At 48.8% G+C, this 23,792-nt stretch overlaps 10 protein-coding genes across 10 annotated transcripts; 7 read left to right on the forward strand and 3 right to left on the reverse strand.

Annotated features, from left to right (window-relative positions):
* Positions 1 to 603: 603 nt before the first annotated feature.
* Positions 604 to 2,471, forward strand: HD556DRAFT_1011480 (hemolysin-III related-domain-containing protein). The gene is made up of 7 exons (XM_041295867.1): positions 604 to 898; positions 965 to 1,008; positions 1,068 to 1,327; positions 1,388 to 1,430; positions 1,482 to 1,583; positions 1,644 to 1,851; positions 1,916 to 2,471. The coding sequence occupies exons 1-7, from the start codon at positions 738 to 740 to the stop codon at positions 2,079 to 2,081; spliced, it is 984 nt and encodes a 327-aa protein (XP_041154259.1). The 5' UTR covers positions 604 to 737; the 3' UTR covers positions 2,082 to 2,471.
* On the forward strand, positions 2,388 to 4,918 carry HD556DRAFT_1011768 (cytochrome P450). Its single transcript, XM_041295868.1, has 7 exons — positions 2,388 to 3,128; positions 3,184 to 3,282; positions 3,333 to 3,435; positions 3,494 to 3,582; positions 3,637 to 3,930; positions 3,983 to 4,427; positions 4,484 to 4,918. The coding sequence occupies exons 1-7, from the start codon at positions 2,862 to 2,864 to the stop codon at positions 4,693 to 4,695; spliced, it is 1,509 nt and encodes a 502-aa protein (XP_041154260.1). The 5' UTR covers positions 2,388 to 2,861; the 3' UTR covers positions 4,696 to 4,918.
* Positions 4,919 to 5,293: 375 nt separating this feature from the next.
* On the reverse strand, positions 5,294 to 5,647 carry HD556DRAFT_1215269 (uncharacterized protein; the record flags this gene model as incomplete). Its single annotated transcript, XM_041296665.1, has 1 exon — positions 5,294 to 5,647. A coding segment is annotated over one exon (354 nt), but the record flags the coding sequence as incomplete, so codon positions are not given.
* A 388-nt stretch (positions 5,648 to 6,035) lies between these two features.
* On the forward strand, positions 6,036 to 6,870 carry HD556DRAFT_1247724 (uncharacterized protein; the record flags this gene model as incomplete). Its single annotated transcript, XM_041298720.1, has 5 exons — positions 6,036 to 6,069; positions 6,143 to 6,201; positions 6,278 to 6,475; positions 6,666 to 6,779; positions 6,841 to 6,870. 5 exons carry the CDS (start codon positions 6,036 to 6,038, stop codon positions 6,868 to 6,870), a joined length of 435 nt encoding a protein of 144 aa, XP_041154262.1.
* A 234-nt stretch (positions 6,871 to 7,104) lies between these two features.
* Positions 7,105 to 7,997, reverse strand: HD556DRAFT_1247679 (acyl-CoA N-acyltransferase; the record flags this gene model as incomplete). Its single annotated transcript, XM_041298716.1, has 7 exons — positions 7,105 to 7,233; positions 7,316 to 7,348; positions 7,406 to 7,495; positions 7,565 to 7,705; positions 7,753 to 7,800; positions 7,860 to 7,889; positions 7,953 to 7,997. 7 exons carry the CDS (start codon positions 7,995 to 7,997, stop codon positions 7,105 to 7,107), a joined length of 516 nt encoding a protein of 171 aa, XP_041154263.1.
* Positions 7,998 to 8,176: 179 nt separating this feature from the next.
* HD556DRAFT_1413010 (nascent polypeptide-associated complex subunit beta) lies at positions 8,177 to 9,322 on the forward strand. Its single transcript, XM_041304225.1, has 3 exons — positions 8,177 to 8,312; positions 8,414 to 8,590; positions 8,692 to 9,322. Exons 1-3 carry the CDS (start codon positions 8,258 to 8,260, stop codon positions 8,979 to 8,981), a joined length of 522 nt encoding a protein of 173 aa, XP_041154264.1. The 5' UTR covers positions 8,177 to 8,257; the 3' UTR covers positions 8,982 to 9,322.
* A 566-nt stretch (positions 9,323 to 9,888) lies between these two features.
* On the forward strand, positions 9,889 to 12,412 carry HD556DRAFT_1413025 (enolase C-terminal domain-like protein). The gene is made up of 11 exons (XM_041304226.1): positions 9,889 to 10,236; positions 10,298 to 10,343; positions 10,398 to 10,500; positions 10,637 to 10,752; positions 10,879 to 10,999; positions 11,057 to 11,184; positions 11,238 to 11,272; positions 11,322 to 11,619; positions 11,675 to 11,896; positions 11,959 to 12,024; positions 12,076 to 12,412. The coding sequence occupies exons 1-11, from the start codon at positions 10,203 to 10,205 to the stop codon at positions 12,305 to 12,307; spliced, it is 1,401 nt and encodes a 466-aa protein (XP_041154265.1). The 5' UTR covers positions 9,889 to 10,202; the 3' UTR covers positions 12,308 to 12,412.
* Positions 12,413 to 12,492: 80 nt separating this feature from the next.
* HD556DRAFT_1012019 (uncharacterized protein) lies at positions 12,493 to 13,855 on the forward strand. Its single transcript, XM_041295869.1, has 3 exons — positions 12,493 to 13,265; positions 13,316 to 13,782; positions 13,834 to 13,855. The coding sequence occupies exons 1-2, from the start codon at positions 12,533 to 12,535 to the stop codon at positions 13,690 to 13,692; spliced, it is 1,110 nt and encodes a 369-aa protein (XP_041154266.1). The 5' UTR covers positions 12,493 to 12,532; the 3' UTR covers positions 13,693 to 13,782; positions 13,834 to 13,855.
* A 2,567-nt stretch (positions 13,856 to 16,422) lies between these two features.
* On the forward strand, positions 16,423 to 17,182 carry HD556DRAFT_1247763 (LIM domain-containing protein; the record flags this gene model as incomplete). Its single annotated transcript, XM_041298724.1, has 3 exons — positions 16,423 to 16,605; positions 16,663 to 17,025; positions 17,084 to 17,182. The coding sequence occupies 3 exons, from the start codon at positions 16,423 to 16,425 to the stop codon at positions 17,180 to 17,182; spliced, it is 645 nt and encodes a 214-aa protein (XP_041154267.1).
* Positions 17,183 to 17,497: 315 nt separating this feature from the next.
* On the reverse strand, positions 17,498 to 20,055 carry HD556DRAFT_1413035 (uncharacterized protein). The gene is made up of 12 exons (XM_041304227.1): positions 19,795 to 20,055; positions 19,686 to 19,736; positions 19,279 to 19,622; positions 19,112 to 19,231; positions 18,970 to 19,053; positions 18,882 to 18,917; positions 18,809 to 18,829; positions 18,510 to 18,757; positions 18,438 to 18,454; positions 18,239 to 18,383; positions 17,842 to 18,185; positions 17,498 to 17,762 (listed from the first exon to the last, which is right to left on the reverse strand). Exons 1-11 carry the CDS (start codon positions 19,872 to 19,874, stop codon positions 17,871 to 17,873), a joined length of 1,461 nt encoding a protein of 486 aa, XP_041154268.1. The 5' UTR covers positions 19,875 to 20,055; the 3' UTR covers positions 17,498 to 17,762; positions 17,842 to 17,870.
* Between the last annotated feature and the right edge of the window lie 3,737 nt (positions 20,056 to 23,792).

Raw genomic sequence — 23,792 nt, forward strand, 5'->3', positions numbered from 1 at the left:
AGCGCTGAGCATTGAACGACCCTTCGGCGACATGTGTCGGCGACCGAGAGCTTTCGTGATAGGTGTCAGAGAGTAGCGAAAAAGAAGAACTGACAGTAACAAAGTCTCTGCGACCTTGGCGGCGGTCTTAGTACGGCTGGCCAGGATGTGACCAAGGACTTGCGTAACATGATACACGATAAATTCATCTCGGTCCGATCGGGCCCTGGAAACTTCTTGCCAATTTGGTATGCCTAACGATATCTAACGCCCCTCCGGTGAAGAAGTGGCTCCGAGCTAGGACAGGTTCCAGAAACTGAAGCGGCCATCATGTTGAGTCTTCCAAGAAGAAAATTCCCCATGGTAATGGAACGATTTTGTACACAGCTAACAATCGCCGAGGTCATCTCAGCGATTGAAGTTCAATAATGAGCGCTGAGCGCTACATGAGCTTGTAGATTGGCGCTTATCAAGATTTGTGCTCACATCGATAACAACCTTAGGTACATTCTCCAGACTTGCGAGGTGGCACTTTGTCACAGAGGTGTGGGACGAGTGTGCACTGTACTTCACGTGCATTAAATTTAATTGTGACTGACAAGTGTGTCGCTGTGCCGCTGTGCCTGTCACGCAAGCTTTGACTTGGAGCTTGAAATTTGAAACTTCATGCGCATGATGTGCTGAGCGGTACTACCTTGCAACCAAGCCTACACATATTTTCCTCTCAATCTCGATACCTGGAAGTGTTTTTTTACCATATGTCCGAGCTCAAGGCACGCAAGCGCAACCTCAGCAATCAGAATGGCCCTGGATACCACATTTTGCAAACTGGTCCTGACAAGCAACGGATGACGCTTTCCTGGCACGAAATACCAGAATGGCAGAGGGATAACGAGTATATTTTAATGGGATACAGACGGTAAGACTTGGTATCGACACCCGACTTGCCACATTGCGAATGGTTGATTGACTACTGTGTTACTAGAGTACAGAACTGCTGGTCAGGTTGCATTGCATCTATCTACAGTTGTGAGGATATTTGAGTTGCCTCACATTTATATGTCGTTGATTGATTCTGTTCTGAGTAGATCCTCATAACGAAACTGGTAAGTTTCTTGTTGTCTCAAGTAGACATGATCCATTGCATTTTCCAGTGAACATTCTCAGTCATCTTGCTGGTGCTGTGGTATTCCTTTGGATTCTGATGACATTCCGCGGGCAATATATCTTGGCGTACAGCACTGCAACTTGGCTGGATACTTCTGTCTTTGCTATATTTCTACTCTCTGCAGTGTTCTGCCTCACTGCGAGCGCCATGTTCCATACTGCCACTTGTCATTCGGCACAGGTCAGCCCTTCTCCAAGTTCCGACTACAGGATCTGACTCGTGATTCGAATTTGATTACAGGTGTCGACCCAGTGCCATGCACTGGACTATTCGGGGATCGTCAGTAAGTGAAGGTATCGCCACCTCTATCCCATTTTGATGAATCCTTCCGTAGTCCTCACCGTCGGATCTTTTGTACCATGCCTTTACTACGGATTCTACTGTGAACCAGTCTTGCAAGCCTGTTATCTATGTTCCATCGCACTAGTTGGCGCAGGTCGGTGTTGTCAATTGGTATCAGTCCATTAGCAAGTCATTTACCAATACACGTTTTAAGGAGCAGCATATATCGTTCTCAACCCTGAATATGCAAAACCAACACATCGAGGTGCACGTACCGGTGTTTTCATTGGTCTTGGATTGTCCGCTGTGGTCCCAGTTGCTCATTTATTGGTATCGCATGGGGCATCGAAGCTATTTTCCGAAATGGGATTTGGTTGGCTACTCGCATCAGGCGGACTATACATTACGGGCGCGTTGATTTAGTGCGTAGGGCCTCATTTCCCGCCTTCACACACATGCCTGACATTACAATTCATCCCCGCGCAGCGCCAATCGCATACCGGAATGTCTGGCCCCAGGGAAATTCGACTTACTCTTCGCATCACATCAGATATTTCACTTTTGTGTGGTCCTGGCCGCTCTGGCTCACTGGATGTGTGTATTGACTGCCTTCGATCATTGGCATTCTGGCTTAAACGGATGGAAATTGTGACATGCTGGTGTTGCGTCGCTGCGTCGTGGGTATTACGCTGTGGTTGGACAGCCCTGGGAAAAGATTTTGTCGGAACATGCCCCCAGTCTTCGCCTGTACAGCAGGTTCACGGCTCCGGCGGAGTCGTTAGCGCGGAAACAAAATGCACGTTGCAGGGTGTATCCGTAAGCCTAATGGAAGTTTGGTCATCCTCAGATTGAATGGTCTTGATTGTTTGCCTTTGGTGACCGCGCGCTGTATGCGGGAGTCCTCGGGACGAAGGTGACGTGTACGTTAGATGATAGACGTATTTTGTGGTGAACGGGATCGAGACTCTAATGCACCGGCGTCCGACGGATGATGACGAGTAGATGCAAAGATGCCATGCCACACCAAGACCTCGAGGCTTTGTTCGAGTTTTATTTTTTAGGTACTAGACAGTGCTGCGATGCAGGGCCGGATGTACTAACTCTTGCGGCCAATGGAGGTTAAGGAAATGCAGCACAAAGTACGTTAGGCTACACTGCAGAGCGTCGTCATTGTCTCCGACACAAGACGTATGTAACACATACGGGCCACGAGACAATTACGTATTTACCGCGTTTGCGGAACCGACAAATTAAAGATCTGATCATCACCGAAAGGCACTCATGTGTGCATACAGGCGAGGCCACATGTTGGCGTCTTGTACACGGTGTAATGACCCATGGGCCATGGACTTGTGGCATATAAAGTCGCGCCATCACGCAAGTTTTGGTTGCCGTACTCAAGTATTATCTTTCGCGTCCGACAGCTTGTATCATGTATACGGTCGGCCTACAATCCGCTGCCGACGCATTTCTTCTTTCTAGCCTAAAGGCCCAAGTGGCTCTCGCTTTGCTTATTCTCTTTATTCTTCTATTTTTCGGTTTTGGCTCTCAAAAAGATGGTGCTGTTGACGGCGCCCCAGTATTTCTCCCCGGCTCTCATCTCCTCGCCATCACCCCATTCTTCCGCCGACGTTTCGAGTTTCTGAACAATGGTTTCCATAAAACTGGCCAGTCCCTCTTTCAGTTCAACATGCTCCGAGTAAGCGTTATAGTACCAAATCTTCTCCGGCGACCACTCACTACGATGTTTGCAGGAGACGGTCATTGTTGTTTCCGGAGAGTCAGCCCGGAAATCCTTTTTCGCCAACAAGCACTTCGACCTCACCGAAGGCTTTAAAATGCTTTCCGGAGCTGTCAGCATCTTTTTCTATGATTGAAGACATTTAATCCTGACGCTACTTAGATCCCTGTTGTCAAAGGGGTAACTTCAAACCTTCAAACCAAGCGCATTGCGCAAATCCATAAGCGTCTCTCCTCCGTTCAGCGAAATGAACACTTAAGTGGCCGTACGTTGCATCTATTCATTCACTTATTCTATCTTATCTCATTTATCATCTTGCGTAGTCATTGCCCCCATTTTGGAGGATTGTCGAAGGGTAATGGAAACGTGGGGACCATCGGGAACATTTGACCCATTTGAAAAAATTTACGAAGTTCGTTTTTGGATTCACTAGGCTCGTCCCAACTCCTGACCATCTATGCTACAGCTTTTATTCCAAATTACTGTACGATCGCTCTCCTGCGAGGAGTTGGCAGACGATCCTGTCCAAGTTGCGCGTCTCAAGCAACTCTACGACACCTTGGACAGTGGGACAACGCCTGCGACTGTCTTACTTCCATGGCTTCCTGGACCTAGCATGCTTAAGAAGCTGTGGGCGACCAAAAAAATCTACGACATTGTCGTCCGGGCCATTGATGAACGGGAGCGCAGTGGAATATCTAAACCTGACACTCTGCAGATGCTTCTCGACGAAAAAGACGAAAGGCTTGTCATCGTCGGTGTAAGTCTTTCTGTTGAGCATGGCCATTCCGAGTCATCTGACATTTCAACAGTTCATTTTGGGTCTGCTAGTTGCTGGTGCACGTGCTACTGGAACAACGGCTTCGTGGCTCATTACTTATCTTGGTGATCATGAGTCCAAGGATGAAGTAATCGCTGAAGTGGAGCAACTCCTAGCCAACCACGTCTCTCCTAACGTCTCCTACTCTTTGTCACAACAACTTTCGTCCATTCCACTGGAGGCTTGGGAATCTGAGACACCCGTTCTTGATTCTCTTATTCGCGAAACTCTCAGGATTGCGCAACCTCATACTGCCATGCGCCGAAACCTTGGACCTGACGTGACAATCGACGGGAAGACTATCCCATCAGGGGCATATGTATTATATCCTTTCTCGGACGTTCATCTCAATCCGGACGTCTACCCTGATCCATGGAGGTTCGATCCTAGCCGCCAGGAGGCGACGGTTCCGTTCGGTTACGTCGGTTGGGGGGGAGGTAAGTCACGTTGTCGATTGCGCGCTTGTTAGCAAACCTAATTTTCCGGTAACAAGGTAAGACGCATTGCCTTGGACAACGCTTGGCCCGACTTGAGCTCAAGCTTGTCACCTCCATGATGCTACTTGGCTTCCGGTACTCCCTTGTTGACAAGAAAGGCGAGCAACTCGACGCACCACCTCAACCCAACTGGAACGATATTCTACTGTGCCGACCAGAACAGGGCTCGTGTTATCTCAAACACGAGAAATCCATGCTTTCACTTTAACTCAAGCTGGCCTTGACTTTTCGGACAATCCTTCTCACCCTGCCCACAAACTAAGATCTTGTTGAGCCCTTTTCGAACATCACATCACTACATTACCCACACGGTTCTAGTCACAAACCCACTGGACACACATCATTTATTTACCTTATACTTCATTTCAAAAACTGTACCGGCTCCGACACTAGTATGCCCATAAAGTACTTATAAGTTGTTACCCGTCACCGCTCCCTCTCGTTTGCTAGATATCTGTGTGACTTAATAATCTAGGTTAGATAGAAGTAATATGCCTGCTTGACGATTCCCATGTAGCGCTACGATGCTCCATTTCTGTATAAAAGCTTTTACACGTTGGGCATGTTACATGGTTCTGTGATCGATGATATAAGCTAAGCGTGCAGGTGTGAACATATTGAGCAATGCCAATCCGTCGATCCCAGTAATTTTGTTAACCAAAGTATAACCCGTCCTTCGAATTAAGCCCTTTTGGCCGCTCATCTCTCCGATTGGGTCTCTCTGGTATCGTGGCAGTCTCAGAAATCAGTTCCATGTTCTGTTTCTTCTCTTCAAGCCTACTCTGCATCTTTCGTTCCTCCCTCGACCGTCGCTCCCGTTCTGCAAATCTCGCTCGTTGTTCTCTCGACGGTTCCCACTTGCTCCGCAAGATGCGGCGGACAGCCTCCGGGCTGATCTTGAACTTCTCAGCAAGCACCGGCGTCGAAAACGTACGCTTGTCATAGATATGCATGGCACGCATACCGTCCATGGCTTCACGAGATAATTTACGTGGAGGGGACCACCCCTGAGGAAAAGCCTCCTTGATGGCGAGACGGTGACGTCTCCACTCCTCTGGTGTGTTTTCCACCGGCGCGCGCTTCCGTCGCCTCGCGGGTGGCTCATCTTCACTCAAATCGAGGCTTTCTCCTTCTGCTAGGGACAGAGGCGCAGGGTGTCCGGCTAGTCTCCAGTCCCTTTTCTTTGGTTCATTGGTAGTGGAATAGTACCTAGAGAGCGAGCTTTTGTGAAACCAAGACTGCGCGTGGTGTGATGGTGTACGAAGTAGTGACGTCAACTTATGATAGCTGAACCTCGTTGTAAACTGGATGCCTTGCATGTTCACCCGGGAAAGGGAAATGTAACAAACTTTGTGAGTAAAATTGGTAGGCGGGTTGTCACGGTACTTGCCGAGTGGTTTCGTGACTGCTTCGACTTTCAAACCATTTCCTAGGAAGGAAGCCACTGCCATCAATTCCCAGCTTATCGTATTGACCTGTTCTCTTCCCCTCCTTCCCTTCTGTTCTGCAAAGATTTTTTATTCGATTTAACGCGCCTGATTATACCCGATGGCCGACCTATCCGATCCCCAAATCGATGAAGGTTAGTCTGCGAAATTACAGCGCATCGCTTAGTGAAATTGGGTTAACCAGCATCGTGGTGCTGATCCTTACAGCTTACCAGGATGTTCGTTCCGACAAATCCGACACTAACTGGCTTCTACTCGATTATGAGGTCAGAATTTAAGTTTCCAAGCGGGTCCGGTTGCCTTCATGCGTTTAGGTCCTCCTTACGATAATCACACACTTAGTCTGACCGGTCTGACAAGCTAAGAGTCACACAGACGGGAACGGGTGGTCTCGCCGAGTTACGCAATGCACTTGGCGATTCCAAAGCGTCTTACGCATACGTTCGCGTCACCTTCTCCAATGACAAGGAATCTCAACGGGAGAAATTCATTCTAGTAGTGTGGATCGGTCCTGGGTGTAAAGTGATGCGGAAGGCCAAGGTCAGTCCTTAGTCTGTTTCTTTACGTGTGCTACGGCGTGTATGAATATCTTTTTTTGTTTTCCAATTTTAACAACACACGCGGTGGCGGCGGGCTGCGCCTGCACTGCCTTTCAATAGTCAATCGATGACAATGACTCGGATGATGTAGTACTTAGTCTGACATGACTCTTTGCTATATTATCTCGCAGATCTCCGTCCATGCAGCCGATGTCAAGCAGGTGTTGCGTGTCTACTCTATCGAAGTTCCTGCTCGGGAAAAGGACGATTTAAAGGAGGATCCGATTGTGGTGAAGCTGCGGAAGGTGAGCATTCTAAAAAATCTAGAGCGGGGAATATCTCCTGGTCTCACATTAATCTTGTCAGGCAGGTGGGGCTAGTTACGACGGGGTGTAGCTTACATCACACAAAGTCGTGCTCTCAATTTCCTGGCCCTGCACTAATGCGTCTTGTATGCCGTCGGATTTATATGACTCATTTTACCACTTGTATTGCGCATCGACTGCGCCCGAGGTCCGATAAGTCTTTTGATCAGCTCGTGCGTCATACAGAGGCACCCTGACATCGCATTGCGCAACGGTACCTATGCTATTACTGGCCCGGGATATAGAAGACCCTGTTTCAATTCTTTCAGGCGGCGTGGACGGCGAACTTCTGCAGATTCTCGATTCCTTGTTCCTCCAGCCGCATACCCATCCATTCCTCCATTGCTTGAGCCTCCAATTTCTTTTCATAAAATGCGATCGATGGCGTGTTCCACTGAATGAAAGAATGATATACAAATATCAAAAGAATTAATCCGCTGAAAAATTGGTAGCACGATCAGCCAAGTGTGACTTACCTTGAGTACCGACCAATCGAGGCGTGCGCAGCCCTTGTGGGCCGGAGGCTGCATCAGCTAAGGTCCTCGGAAAGAAGCGTGTGATGTTACCTTCTCCTGCGCTACCTTGCCCAGCTCCGCGAAAAGGGCTTTACCAATGCCCTTATTTCTTGCATCCGGGGATACATACAAGTCCTCAAGCTATATGTGAAGTATTAATAAAGAGGTAGCATCGCGGTGCAGCGTAGGCGAATCAGAATCTAGACGCACAAAGAGGCCAGGCTTGCCTGTCCACGTTGAAAAATTGAAGAAATACAGCGCCATTCCCAATGCTATTCCGGGTACCTCGGGCGTCCCATCAAACGCGAGGAGGGTGTGCGCATATTTCTTTTCGAATATATTTTCTCGAAACTTTGACGGCATTTGAGTATGACTCCGCGACCTTTCAAACGACTCACCAGAGCAGGGGTAGCCCTTGCGGACTCGGGTTCGTTTTCATACGTCGCCTAGATAAAAGTGGCAAGTTGCAGTGTATGAAAATCTCGAGGCAAGGGCGATTACCTACAAGATCCTGAACCAACTTGAGCATGGCGTCCTGAGTCATTAATCTTATCAGTGCTGATAACAGCGCTCCGTCAGCAATGCGTTATGTGCTCACCACATCATCTACGTTAGCCGGACGAATGTGAAATGTAAGGGTCATCTCTAGGTATATGATTCTTCCAAAAGGTCGTCGACGGACTTGATGTTAATTCCAGCCTGAGGGATAAGCTATGGTTAAGTACTTGGGGAATCCCCCTCCAAATTAACGGGTGATTGTGGTGCCCAAATACGTATAAGTTTGTGGTACAAATTCAGGACCGCTGTACTAGCGTTTGTGTACACATATTTGCGCGTAAACCTTAGTCTGTAACTTTTCACCGTCGCATCACCAAGGGACGTGAACCCTCGCCGCAAAACATCATGGATCCCACAAAATTGGCCAAACTTCAGGCGCAGGCTGCAGCCAACAGGATCGGTAAGTGTTTTATATCACACCGCGGAATTTATAGCTTCCATTCCTTCTTTCTTCTTGATATATGTGTGCTCAATCAAGGCTAACATGATGACGCGTTGCAGGTGGTAAAGGGACCATGCGTCGGAAAATCGTCCGGAAGACCAAGCCCTCTGCCGCACAGGATGACAAAAAACTCCAAGGTGCCCTCAAGAAACTGAATGTGCAACCTATCCCTGGTGTAGAGGAGGTTAATATGTTCAGGGAAGATGGAAACGTGCTGCATTTTACTGCCCCAAAAGGTGTGTACGAATTTCTACGTCGCTTGCGAGTAGATAAGCTCGTGTTCGGCGTCCCGTCAGATAAGATTTGTGTTAATTTGTGTTTTTCTTGCCTTGTGTAGTACATGCCGCGGTCTCCGCCAACACGTTTGCGATCTATGGAACTGGTCACGTCAAGGAGCTTACTGAGCTCGTCCCTGGCATCTTAAATCAACTTGGCCCTGATTCATTGGCATCGCTCCGTAAACTTGCGGAATCATACCAGGCCATCCAGCAAGGGCAACAGAGGCCGCCTACCGGTGCCGCTGAGGATGATGATGATGAAGTGCCTGATCTCGTCGATAACTTCGATGTTGAGGGCGAGCAAGCCGCAGCCGAAGAGAAGAAAGAGACCCTTGAGGATGTGAACTGAGCGCGCAACCTGCTTGATGCGCGTGGTTTGAAGGGGAATATTTGTCATATCGGTGTTGAGAGTTAATTTGATGGGTGGTGGGAAGAGTTGGAACTAAATGACGGACGAGTATCCGGGTAACAGCCAGCTCATTTGCCTTACCATCAGTTTCCATTCATGCACTGTCAACAAAAGCCTTCGTCGATCTTACCCCGATACGTCGCTCTTTTCATGTCTTTATCTCATCTTTGTGCTCTGTAGTTCCTATCCTCCCTTGCGATCGCACATTACTGCATGCTAGCATTGTTAACTGGTATGGTTCTGAGACAGACATGGCAACATGTACAAGTTTCGGTGACGTACCGACAGCAGGTCGATCTTGAGTTCATCTGTCCGGCTGCCGCATCTACACGTAGTTACAGGTCAGGTCAGGGTGGTCTGCTCAGGTGCAAGAATCGTAGGCACTCGGTTCAAACGCGGGGCCTTTGGGTTTGTGACAGCGGTTGTGATGATGATAATTATAGTTGAAGGCCACCGACACGCCTGGGAGGTCAATGAATCCAATTAGTTAGTGAAAGTCCTCGTCATATGATTCAAGCTGGAAAGGTCAAGTAGTACTTGTCATGAAATGATTTGGATAGATGGTATTACACAAGTCGCACCAGCTTGAAACGGAAGCCTCAGTAGTAGACTAAATTTAGAAGGACCAGCTGTCAGAGTAAACATGTGGGGCTAGTCTCGGTGAAATTTGAGACATATGGGCAGAAAACACACCCACTGCCAGAGTCAGTGAGATACTCACCGGGCCGTCGACTGAAGAAGTGGATGCAGTCTAAGGCCACTGTGGTCCGTCAATTACCCATTTAACCGACGCGCTTGTCTACTACTACCAAGGCCTTGAACATAAGGTAAAGCTAGTGACGGGGATGCATATGTTTTAAGCTTCGTGCGGACCGGCGGACCGGGTAGCGCATACCAGTTCGCGTGCCAGCAGTTTGTCCGGTCACCGCACATATCGACTCGGACCAAGTGTAGTACTTACTGTCTTGTGATATATCCCTGTATGTGTCTATGCGTCACCTGGTCGTCCAGGGTTAGCGTTCGCACCGGTAGAACCTCTCAGCACCATCCTCAAGACTCCATAAATACAAGTGGAGTAGGACTACGGTGGCACATCTTCCGCTTTTCTTTCTTTCGCTCAAATCAACCGTGACATCGGCAACGCTAAACACTCCTCGTACAATGACTATCAAGATCACACATTTCGAAACTCATGGTGGGGTTCGTTGCTTTCCCTGTGCGCGTGCACTGACCATCTTGTTTGCCGTCGATAATAGATATTCGATTTCCCACATCTTTGACGGGTGATGGCACTGATGCGATGTAAGCCGATGCCCATGTCGTGATCTGCGATGATCTTCATCACACGTGCCTCAGGAATACAGATTGCGATTATAGTTCAGCATATGTTACCATATACACTGACAGTGGGCTTATCGGTCATGGAATGACGTTCACCATTGGTCGTGGTACTGACATTGTGAGTGAACAAAGCTTGGCGCTTTTAGTACATGCTTCCTCGTCACAAATTTTGGTAGATGATCTATTTATCGTTGCATCACTTCTCTCGCTCTGTTGGAAATATGTTACTGATCATCACTTACTTCGCGTCATAGGTGTGCCATGCGATCCGGGAACTTGCTGCACGTTTGGTCGGACGGAATCCGGAGAGCTTTTTCGAGAATATGGGTAAAGCTTGGGACTGGATGTGCTCCGACTCGCAGCTGCGATGGTGAGTGCTCGAACATTCAGCTGAATCGACACTAGGTCGTCGCGTATGGCTCAATAGTTTGGCTTCTTCCTGAATTATGTTGTTTTACCTTGGTGTCTGTGATCTGACTGTGGATTTGTTTTCAAGGATCGGTCCAGAGAAGGGTGTGATTCACCTTGCAACAGCTGCAGTGAACAACGCCATGTGGGACATGTTTGCTCGTGCCAGAGGCAAACCCCTATGGAAATTGATTGTTGATATGACTCCCGTTCGTGACATTGTTCTACGCCTGTCCCGTTTAAATTCACTATGAGTACACACACAGGAAGAGCTAGTAAACGCGACTGCGTTTCGTTATATCACAGACGTACTAACACGTGAAGAAGCACTTGAGATGCTTGAGGCCAAGGAAGCTGGGAAGCGTGAAAGGGAAGCCCTTGTTACCAAAGTTGGGTAGGGTTTATCGACGTACATCTCAATTATCCACATCTTACTGACAAGCGCAGGTATCCAGCATACATCACATCAGCGGGCTGGCTTGGTGAGGAAAAGCCTATTGATTCTACTGACTTTGCTGAGAAGTCCTGCAGGATATTCGGATGAGAAAGTGTCTCATCTCACGAAGGAGGCCCTTGCAAATGGGTTCAACCACTTCAAGATGAAAGTAGGCGCCGACTTCAAGGATGACTTGCGCAGAGGCAAGATGATCCGTTCTATCATCGACGACCCCGCAAATTACCCATCTGGATTCAAGGACCCTTCGAGCCCAGAACTGGCTGGCAAGAACGCAGGTCCGACTGGTGCTGTGTTGATGATCGATGCGAACCAGGTTTGGGATGTCCCACAGGCAATAGATTATGTGACTGGATTAGCGGAAATCAAACCTTGGTTTGTACTATTCATTTTCACTTCAGTTATGAGAGCTGACCCTTGATACTACCAGGTTTATCGAAGAACCTACAGCACCTGACGATGCTTTGGGACACGCTGCGATCAGGCGGGCACTCAAGCCGTACGGGATCGGGGTTGCGACTGGGGAACATGCTCATAACCGTATGGTGTTCAAGCAGTTGTTCCAGGCAGAAGCGATCGATGTTTGTCAGATTGATTCCTGCAGACTCGCAGGTGTCAGTGAGGTTCTGAGCGTGTTGTTGATGGCTGCAAAGTGAGCACGAGGAGACTTTCACTTTTTCATTCGGACGACATGCTGAATGGCCATGTTCGAAGGTTTGGGGTCCCAGTCTGCCCACATGCTGGCGGCGTTGGGTTATGCGAATATGTTATCCATCTGAGGTCAGTGTAGATCCTTTCGCTGAAAGTAGTGTCCCTGACCATTAGGTTAAGCGTGATTGACTACGTCGCAATTTCCGGAACGATGGAACGAAATGTGTTAGAATTCGCGGACCACTTGCATGAGCACTTTCCCTACAGGTGTACCATGAACGAAAGGGGGAGGTACAATGTTCCGAGTAATCCAAAGGAAGGGTATAGTATTGAGATGTACAAGGAGAGCATTGCCGAGTTTGAGTGGCCTAATGGGTCTTACTGGGTCGGTGCGAGGGGTGGTAAAAGTTAAGCACTTAGCGATAAGTATAGGCTTCTGTATAATAGGAATTTTTAGTCTCTATATCGGATAGTCGAAGCTAAAGAGAAAATTTAAAGTTTGACATATGCCGGGTCCGCCGAGTTTATTTTGGTATATTTGTGCATGTGATGTACGCGTTGGTTAAATGATGTATGGACAGCCTCTCTTAGGACACGCGGTAGGGTGTTACATTGAACACCTTGAGAAGGTTGGAGGATGGCATACACAACGGCACCACGGGATCCACCACCACAATCTCAAGGTTTCAGGTCTATATCACCCCGACCAGCATACCCGATCCAACACCCGACTCAGATCCAGATACCATCCCAGTTAAGATACCCTCACCAGCAACATCGCCCACCACCGACATCTTTCCCTAACCCTACTCCAATCCGACGCCCCCTTCCAACCCCAAAGTTACGTCCGGAATCCCTCAAGTCACGTCCGGAATCCCTCCCCCCGCCTGCACGTGCCGCTCAGACCCCGGCCCCGTCACGTCCGGCACCTATCCCAGCCCCTGCCCCTTCACGTCCTGTCATCCTCGCACACGCTGCATCCCTCGAGAGCACCCACATTAATAATAATCATACCAGACGTCCTCTTCCTAATCCAGGTGCTAAATCAACTAAACATGCAAGCTTGGATCTTCGTGCTCAGTTGGAAAATAATATTCCAACAGAACCAGATCTAAATAGTGCCGTAAGCTCCCAAACCAGCTCATCTGGTTTCTCCCCCTTTTCTGCTGCAAGTGGTGCTTCAAGCTTTTCTAGTTCGACAGCCCCTTCATCTAGCGTGGAACAACCATTTGCTTCCCCAAATCAACCCCCATCATCAGCCTACTCGAATTCACCTCCTGCAACCTTTCACAATACGCCACCCCATAGTTTCACCAGCCTTGTCCCAGCATCTAGCTACCCAAATGCCGCTCCACATGTAGATGCGCGGGGTACGTGTGCGCTCTTCTCTTACTTGACCTCATCTTTTACACACCTTTAGCTCTTCCACTCTCTTCTGCACCGGCCAAATTTACCCCTCACTGGAAGCGTGACCCACCCGGACCTGGGCCATCACCACAGCCCAATGCGTCGTCCTCACGCGTGGGTCCATTTATGGAGCGCAGGAGCACTGTATCTGGCTCGGCTATTCCATTAAATCTTGGTAATAATGGGGTTCCCCATCCTGCGACTTCAACCAACTATTCCTCTACCCGTCCAGTAAGCCCAGAGCGTAATCCCACAAGTGTCATAGATCGTGCCCAGACAGTCATTCATCGCGCCCAAACACAAACATCGTCCGGTCGCCGTCCTTTACCATCCATTGGTAATAGGTCCCCACCGGTACCCCCACTTCCAGGTCCGTCTTCTAATCATTGAACACATCACAGTCAGAGTCAAGGGGCATTTTATTTATAGGCATTTCACGCAGTCCCGAACTGGGCAATTCACGCTCCCCCCCTGTTACAGGTAATAGTAGTTATCATCAGTGCGAAATTCAACCTTAAATAATATTTTCAGGAAGCTCGCATTCGTCTTCAGCCATCCCAGCTTCTTCACAGGGCCAGCAAGCTCAAAGCAGTTCGAGATGGCCTCCAGAACCAGGTATTTATTTGTCATTTCAGTATTCTGACCGTTCATCGATTTCGGATCTAAAAGGGAGTTCGCGTGGTCCACCTATATCAGATGCCTCTCGCTCTCCAACAATTATGTCATCCCGTCCTCTACCTATCTCCAGTAGTCCAAGATCACCAGTGCCAGGTACTGATAACTCATGTTGACCGCTGGATGTACCTGATTGTTCTGGTTGTTCCAGCTCATTCTGTTTTACAGAGGGCACGTACGGCAAGCAACGCGCCCTCTCCCTCGTCCACGTTCATAGATTCTTCCCGTTTATCGTCTTCGACGATGCGTTCGATGCACACACGGATGCCTGCGACCACTGACGATGAGTCAAATACAAGTGACGTGGGCGATGAGCATGATGAAAAAAATGATGGACGCCACGCAGGAAGAGGATATGGTAGCCCAAGGGAAGACTATAGTCGCCAGCATGGTAGGTATAACGAACAGAATGAAGTTCGCGACATACGTAGTGTAGCAGAATCGGGCAATGTGTCCCCACAATACGGCATCCGCGACCTTCCTCGGCGCCCTCATCCTTCTCAACCATCCCAAACCCAAGCGCATATTCAGGAAAGGCAATGGACTCGGACGCGCCCGACTCGCTCAGCAACTCTCCCGACTCCTCCACCCCAGTCACCCAACCATATCCCAGACAATGAACCACAATCGCTCACACTGCGTATGGCCGCACTCGGACTATCCACTTCCTCTCAGTTACCCTCGCACAACATGCAAAACGATCTAAGCAGACATCCCTCGATGCAAAGTTCACGCTCATCTTCGCCGAGCTTCGACCTGGGGAGCCACCCGCTTTTGCAGCGTGTGCCATCTGCAAAGGAAGAAGAGCTTGAAAGCCTGTCTAAACGCCCATCGTTACAGCGTGGCAAATCTGTGATTGAGGGACTCCAAAAGCATCCTTTCGTGTCCACCCCAATGGAGAGACGGGTGTCAGGCAGAAGTCGAAGCTTGGTGCGTGAGCAGGAACGCCGAAGAGTGTCGCCTGCACGTGAACAATCCCCCATACGTGAACCTTCGCCTACGCGCAGCCAGTGGCCACAGAACATCCCGCCGCTTCCCCGCGCACCGCTATCGCCTGCTGGAAACCGACCTTTTTCACCTGGGTTTAATGCCTCTACGTTTGATAATAACAACATAAATGACTCGCCTGCGCGATCCGCTTTCGCGCGTCCTGCATCTCCGCTCAAGAATTCTGTGCTCCCTCCGTCTGGGTTTTCGCGCCCTACATCGCCATCAAAACCACCCCTACCGACGCCCCCCGCACGTGTTGAGGCAGGAAGTGCGCACGTGTTCCCCTCCCCACGAAAAGCGAGCAGCGGAAAAGGTTCGTTTAACCCACAAAATCAAAATTCGCCTTCCAATTCACCACAAAAATCATCCACTACGTATACATCACCGGCGTTACCTTCTTCGTCCTCCCCACCAAAACTAGCCTACCTTAGCAACTCGAATGCACGGAATGCGTTCCCGCCCACCTCGTTTCCATCTTCGTTCCCTACGAGCTCATCTCATTCAACTACATCAAATTCACACATCATGGAGCGTCAGCGCCAAAAGCAGCGTGCGTACGTGTCTACATACGATCTTGATGACGAGCCGCCTGTTTCGCCGCTCCGTGAGCGTGTGGGTCTACCTTCGCCTAGTGTATCTCGCTCACCTTCCCCTTCAGATCCTGGGGCACGCGTGAGGGGGCGATCAGTTTCCAGAGGCCCTGCAAATAAGGATCAGGACTATGGATATTGCAATGAGGATGACGGGGATGAGCACTCACCCTCACCCATCCGTTTCGCGAAGCGTTCCTCTAATCAGTTCTCCGTACTGGAGATGGGTTTTGTGGGTGAGGAGGTTACGCCGAGGTGGCATCGCACGCCGGCGCCCAGAGCTGCGGCAGAGCGTGGGGATGATGAAGGCAGACGCGCGGATGTGGGCGTGCCGGTTATCTCTCTCCCCGGTGGGCATGTTGATTTTGATCAGGACTGTGAGAATGGTGGTAGTGGCACGGTACTATCGAGCAAGACGCAGGAGTCGCCGCCAAGGATTGCTGTTTCGAGCGCTACACCGCCGAGAGTGGCGGGTTCGCGTGCTACGCCGCCGAGGGTGGCTGTTACTAGTTCAACGCCGCCGCGTGCAGCTGCTAACACATCAACGCCACCGCGTGTAGCCGTTAACACATCAACGCCACCGCGTATCGCAGTGTCAGGATCATCACCTTCTTCTCCACAGATTTCTGCATCCTCACCGTCCATACAACAAACATCTGTATCATCGCCCTCTACACCCCAGATACCTGTATCCATTCCCAGTTTCTCTCAGAGGCAACCTAACTCATGGAACACATCGGCGCCATCCCATGAGCCAAAACGTCTCCCGCCACCTCCAGGCGAAAATGGACTAAAAAGTACAGGAGGACAGAACAATGTGTTCAATGTGCAGAATGGAGGTAAATTATCAGGAGTGCTAAAGGGGATGCGTGGGAACGGGTTATCATGCGCAGGATGCGCTGGTCCAATTATTGGACGTATCGTCAGTGCCATGGGACAGCGGTGGCACCCAGGGTGTTTTCGTTGCTCCACCTGCAATGATCTCCTTGAGCATGTCTCGAGCTTCGATCACGAGGGAAAACCGTATTGTCATCTTGATTACCACGAGGTTCGTTCTCCCAACATCCCTTTGCTATGTAACGATTTTAATTCCAATGTCACACAGAACTTTGCGCCTCGTTGCTATCACTGCAAAACGGCGATTATTGACGAACGGTTCATCACGCTTGACGACGAGGCGCTGGGAAAGCGGACTTATCACGAGCAACATTTTTTTTGTGCGGAGTGTGGGGACCCGTTCCTCCCGCCATCTTCTGGGAGTGGCGGTTTGACGGTCACGGGTGATGGCGAGTTCGATCTTGACGACGATGTCGGTTTCACGGTGTACAAGGGTCACCCATACTGCGAGGCGTGTCACGTCCGTCTGCGTATGCCCAAATGCAAACATTGCAAGAAGTCAATCAGGGACGGAATGCGCGCCGTTGAGGCGTTGGGAGGCAAATGGTGTTGGGAGTGTTTTGTGTGCGAGGTATATGATATCTCTTGTTTTCATTGAACGCTTAGCTCATACCGGGTTGCACTTTCAGGGCTGCAAAACCCCGTTTGACGATCCGTCATTCTTTTTGCGCGAAAACAAGCCGTTTTGTGAGCCGTGCTTTAGTTTGATATTGCGAAATGAGGTATGAGGCAAGGTGTGGTTTGAATAATTTATTTCTTGCTGTATGTAGTTTTCGGTTTCGGTTTCTTGCTCGTAGGTACTTGGATGTGCTAGCCACTTTAACTTTGGTCTGTCTACATATCTTATGGTTATATTGAACAAGTTGCTTTAAGTACTTAGTACTTAATACTTTAAGAGCGCTGACCGAACTCAGAAAGTTTCGTAATCTAAATTGCCGGCATCGGATGCTATTGTATGTCAATTATATTCCTCGCCACTCCAGAAATTGGAGATATTCGTCTCGTCTCAATGTGTTCACATTTGCTGCTCACACTAACCGAAGGCGGAATCTATCTAGTGGACAACCACTGGTCCTATCATTGGTGATGAAGGCAGATCATCCCCTTCATCTCTTTGCTAATGGTACAATGTGTCTATTTTCAGAGATGAACGAAGTACAACTGTACAAGTCTCTGCTTATATCGTATTTCCTGAGTTGCTACTGTATACAACAGACCGAAGGGGTGTCTTTGTATGGTATAAATTGCTCTTCGACATCCTTGATGGCTTATTTGTCGACGTACTGGCTAGAAACGTTTAAGAGTGCACTGCCCGAGAGTAAGACCCGCAATAGAAGCCACCTATTAAGTATAAGCGTGCCAGAAGTACAGCCTTGCGAACACATACCGTTGAAAAAAAGAATATTGATATTGGATTCATACTGTCAAAGGTTCGGTAACTGCCGCAGAATCGCTTTGGAATGTTTGCCAATGGCTGCGCAGCATGGTGGCCATGGAGTCGGTATGATCATCCTCCAAAGATGTGAAATAGAGGATGCCATAGCCCATTAGTGCTAAAAATCCAGCGCCACCTGATGCCCAAAAGACGCCAACTACGCGGAAAGTCCAGAATACTAATTGAGCAACCATAAGTCCTATGCTCCATAAGTACATCGCCTTGGGCATGCTGTATACAACAGATAAGGGCAGGAAACCCCAATCAGACGATTTTGATGAGCGAAGGAAGTTTGCCTAGAAAGAGGGTGAGTCAAGTGTATCGATCGAAGATAGGGGAAAGTGCACACAGCAAATGAGGCAGTTGCATCCTCGAAACCATGGTGTCTCAAGAGCAGGATTGATCCCGACAAGATGCTTGAAGATGCTGCAAGAATTGGTGCCATAGAAGATGATAACGAAGCACGCGGCAGCATCGAAATGAGAATGCTGGCACTGTGAGATGATTATCAAAATTGGAAATCAACTAAACCCTGAGATAAGACTGACATCAGGACCGAAAATGCCTGGACGCCAGCTCAGCTATCCAAATTGATACATTACATGGGAGAAATGACCTACCCACACAAGTAACCCTCTCCATTCCGAGATGCATTCAGTCATGAAAGCCTGCCAGTGATCAATATACACATTGTCGTGAACGAAGAGGTCAAGAAGCTTGGAGTAGTGGTGGTTAGGGACTCCCCACAACATCAGGTTTGCCAGTGCACGAATCCCAGTGCGATCAATTATGTCTTCTGGCATCGGTGGTTGCAATCTATCCAATTGGGCATTTTCTTGACCATAGTACGTTATGAATCGCTGATTATCTTTTGAATGTTCAGCACTTATGAAGAAATTGCAATGTTTTCACAACTGACTTATTGCACCCCAAAGACGGGCTAAGTTAGGACGTGTCAGCTTGGTATAACACATCAAAATCATGCTTCTTACCCACAAAACATAGTGTATGGCCATCTAATGGTTCGCCTTGCAATAATGGTGAGGCCCTGAACTCTTTTTGCGACAAGTGTCTCCATACCTTTTCGTAAGGATAACGCCCGCAGAAGTTGATCACACTTTTCCTCTGTATATGGGAATGTAGAGGAGCGCGACGTCATACGATCTTAGAACGCGTGTCATGTCAATAGGCAAATTCTGCGCAAAAAATGGGCATGATATACCTGTCATGCCGTGACAGATGACACTGATCAAGTTGTCCAAGATGAGTGGTGTCATCTGTGCACAGATATGCATGGGGAAAAACTCGACATGTACCCAGTAGAGTCTTTCCAATGCAATATCTGTTGAAATTCAATCAACTATTATTGTGAAGAAACTAAACACCCACCTAAGTGGGAGTCAGACACCACCATGCCCATGTCGAGCAGTTCTGATGACGTGGGCTCGAGCCAGAAGAGGCAGCGGCTATGGTGATCCACAAAGTAATATGCACATGTAGACGTTTGTGGTGATTCGTCAAACCGAAGCTCGACGAAAAGTTCGCATGCTTGTGGCAATATGATGCCGCATTCGAGGATCCTTTTTTCGATTAAAGCCAAGTAGCTGGACACCAAATTGTCCGTTTCAACATTTAATACGTTCTCCTCTGTGACAATCGAGAAACGGTCACGTTTCATATGAAAATATAGTTGGCCTTCTGGATGGGTGAAGGAGAGCCAGTTGGATTTGGTGCTGGGACGTTGGTCAAGGTCAGTTCAAGTCCACCGGCCAGTCGCCGGTACTAAGTGAGTTCACCTGGTACGAAGTCGCAACCCAGGTGCAGTTGTAGTGTGGTATGCATCCACCCTTGATGGAGAATGAATGGATGGATGGAAATCATACAGGTTGGTTTGAAAGAACTTACCAGAGAAACTTGCCATACCGTCTGGTGGTTGTCGAAGTCACAGGCCTGAGCTCCTTGAGTAGGTTAAGTGAGGATGTCATATCGTTGTGGTGCGTTGAGGTTGAAGTGGTGCCAATTGAAATCAAGTTGGGCAAAAAGAAGAGGAAATTCCTGAGCAGTGGCGCCGCGTACTATTAGTAGTATGCAATTGTGGCTCAGATCAATCGATCGGGCCACAGTTAAGTGACTTAACCGCGCGCGGTAATTCAAGTTAGTGGTGCTGTGGACCACCATGACTCAGAAGGGTTGACTCAACTTTATGTCATATTCGCCCGCCGCGCTTGTTTCCGAATTTTAATCATATTGTAGATATGGTCTTTGGGTCGTCAGTCTCCCGGGATAGCTCGTAGGATTCAGGTGTAGTTTACTGACAAGAGGTAAGTGTGACTTCCACTCTCAAGATGTGAATTTACCAGACTGCTGGCACTGTCAGGTGCCACATAGTCTATCATCAGGTTATACTGGAGTCTGGCATACATCCCGTGGCACTACGACTCGGATAACTTGCAGCCGGTGACTGTCGGTTGCTGCGTGTTAACTTCCAGGCGTGCTGCCAGCGTGGGCAAGGCAGGGCCTGGCAAGCCGCAGCAACAACAGCCTGAGCATGAGTCACACACACCACGACCATGATGTGGCTCAAAACCAACTTCAAAATGGACTCGCCTTAGGAGATGGCTGATGCATTGGCATTGGCGTTGGCCATACCAAGCGCTGCTAGTAGTAAGAAAACCCGGATCTCCATGGCCAAACCAGCGCTATAATGCTTCACGGCATTATTGCCAGCAATATCTTCCATTGGTGGCAGGCTCTATGAGTCAATTATCAGGTTATCATAATTCATACTGGATAGCCAATATGACTCGGACTTCGTCAGTACGTCTTCTTTCTTGACTCGAAAGTTAAACACACCTATCGCGTCTCTTCCGCAGACTTCGGAGATATCGCCCGCCACAGGAGCTCATTACACGCACCTGTTGGCAAGCGAGACTGTAATTAGCGTGCCATGCGTATGCAGCCAGCCAGGGGCGAAAAAAATGTGAACACAATAGTCAGTATCCTAATTTCAATGGCAAGCTGTTGTCTCCTTACCAGTCCAAATTCTAAGTCATTTCCTACCACCAGAACTAATGTATGCTATCGTACAAATGCCAGGGCCATAGATAGATTTAGACTAGTGCCAGTTGGGGCTAGTATCTGTTCGGCCTTCCACTTCCAAATGACGCCTACGGTAAGATCCACGAGTTGACCACTCCTAGCGCCCAGATAAGTGATACTGCTGAAAACTTCATGAAGACTCGGTGTACAACAGGCCAAACGATTAGTGTCATAATCAATACAGCTTGGCACTCACTGTCCACTGCCTGCAAGCGTCTATCAGACTCGATTAGTAAACAGCGTGCTATGGGAAACGGCGCTTGCGTTATCAGGGTCTAGCGCCTGTCCTCATGGTCAGACGCTTACTTATGTACTGACGCAAATTTAGCTCTATCCAGCCGCTCCAGCCACATATACACGTTCCTCAGATTGCTCACGCTTCCCTGTCCACTACTCAGTCTTTGATTTGATTCACTGCTCGCTCTGCTGCACGACGACATAACTGTACGCCAAGATGACCAAACATGTAGAAGACGCTCCTTATGGAACACCCTCTACCCATTCCCGGCAAGTGCACTCATACTGAACATGATAGATATGCAAGGTCTCATGGCGGCACAGGGAAAATGATGAGAACGTTCCGGAACTTCATGACGAATCAATTGAAGAAGATTCAGAGGAGGAAGAATTTTCCCCAGAAGAGGTTACATTCGAGGCCTCTGAGGATTCCAGGTATTTTTCTGAATTCCCGTGCAGTGTACGATAAAGTGACACATTTCCCAGGTTCAGTTCCAGAGGCCCTGCTGATCCGAGGGCTATATCTCTCGGTCGCGCCCGCCAACTTCAAGAGGCCAGGGAGCAGGAGAAGAAAAATCAGAGCCAGCCCAATAAGCAACCCGTCTCTCAGAAGTACGTGGTTTTTATTATATCAGAGCTGCCATTTGACGGGGTCAAATATTAGGAAAACAGCTAATCCTCCTCGCAACGTCGATCCCAAACGATACGGCTAGTAGATGGCGTAGATGATCAGTGCATCTGCAGAGAAGGCGCAAAGAGAGATAGCCAATACGATTTCCAATGATGTGATCATGAATTCTAAGAAGTTGTATAATATGTACATAAGCCACGATATATGGCACAGACGAAATCAAATCTTGCTCAGAGTTAGTACGCGCGTTCAAATTCGTGCCGGTTTCAGAGCTGCAGGATGGTAGGCGAGCTTCCATCACCACGGCGCCTTAACTTGTTATTATTGGAAGAAAACAATTACAGCTGCTATCTGTAACTTGCTAGACCCGTATGATGTCCGGGGGACTTTGAAGCTTCTTGGAGTGGAATTCCAATTGTTCCTCATGTAAGCAGTGCGATCTAGGGCTGATGAATTCGCGCGCGCCTGCAGGCGGACGTGAATGATACGTGTTCAACTTGGGCAATATTGCTGTATTGCAAAGCGCCTCCAATCACCGTCGTACGGACTGCCGTAGCCAGGCTCAACGTGAGTTTGGGCAATTTCTTTACGTGTGTGGTCAAGCTTATGTTTATCGCTTATAGGTGCGAAGAATCAAGATCGCAAAAGTATTTGACTTGTAAAACATATAATCACGTGCTGGCTCGGAGCCAATGTGTGCCTGCAGCACCAGCTGCGCAGCTCTCCGATCAAATTATTTGATTAATTAGTAAAGGACCTACAACACGCAGAATCGTTCTTCAGCGCCATCATGATCATAAGTATTCCAGCTTTCACTGGTGATGAAATTTGGCACGATGTAAGATATATGCGCGGAGAAACGAGGTTCGAACTTGACAGAAAGACAGTAGTAGAGGAAACTGAGAGCAACTGCTAGTGTCGCCCTGCAGGAACGCACATGTTGATGGGGACGGTCTGGTTGAGATCACTTGGCAGTCACTGCAGTGTCTCCAGGAATGCATAGATTGGCCAGGGTCGTCCTGGAGACGTTATGACAGGCTATATATCTGAGGGTCCAGTGATATGGGATACTAGTATTTCGCTTGCGACAACGCCTAAACTGGCGGGGGTGAGGCATGTTTTCGTACATTCAAATTGTGCGGTTACATCTGAGGTGTGTCAGGTACGTACTTGACCCACCACTGAGATATAGTCTCGAATTAGAATGGCGGGGAGCTTGCACGATAAACGTCCTACACCGTAAACCAAAAGTCCAGCAATCCATATCAATACCGGTACAAGCGTCGAAATCGAGAAAAGCCCGTGGAGAGGCAAATATTGTAGTAGGCAAGGTCAAATGGTTACCCACGAGGAGGTAAGGGCAGTACACTTCGACGACCGATGAAACATTGCCTTCGTCGTACATGGTGTATGTCAGTATACAGTATCGGGTCTCATCTGGCCGCTGGGGTTTGCCCAAGTGCGAACGTCGCGTCGAGGGGCTGGAGGTGAATCAGCAACGTAAGTGGGAGATAGTGCACGACGGAGCATGATGCGTGGGGTAGCTTTCTTCCAAATGCATCATGAGAGGGGCAAAAATGGACGAATCCATGATAGAATGCGGGTCACAGCAGCTGGCGAGATTGACACAGTACGTGTATGATGATGTGGTGATTGCGGTACAAAGGGTCATACCGTATAGTTCTGCAATCGTAGAGGTAGTGTGGAAAATCACAGCCGTTGCGGGGGCCTACCGGACGGTCACTCGTCTAGGAAGTCCGACTTGCACTGACCGTAGACAGCATAGGTTGTGGGACTGATAGGTGAAAGATATAGATGAGATAGAAGTGATGGGGTGCTTGGGGATGTGGCCGAAGGTAGTCATCGTCGCAAGAGCCGAAATAGGCTGGACGCTTGGATATCAACTATCGCGTGTATGTCAACGTTGAACGTGGGT

This window comes from Suillus plorans (genome assembly GCF_016647745.1).
Source record: "Suillus plorans strain S12 chromosome Unknown HD556scaffold_87, whole genome shotgun sequence".
Classification (NCBI taxonomy): domain Eukaryota; kingdom Fungi; phylum Basidiomycota; class Agaricomycetes; order Boletales; family Suillaceae; genus Suillus; species Suillus plorans.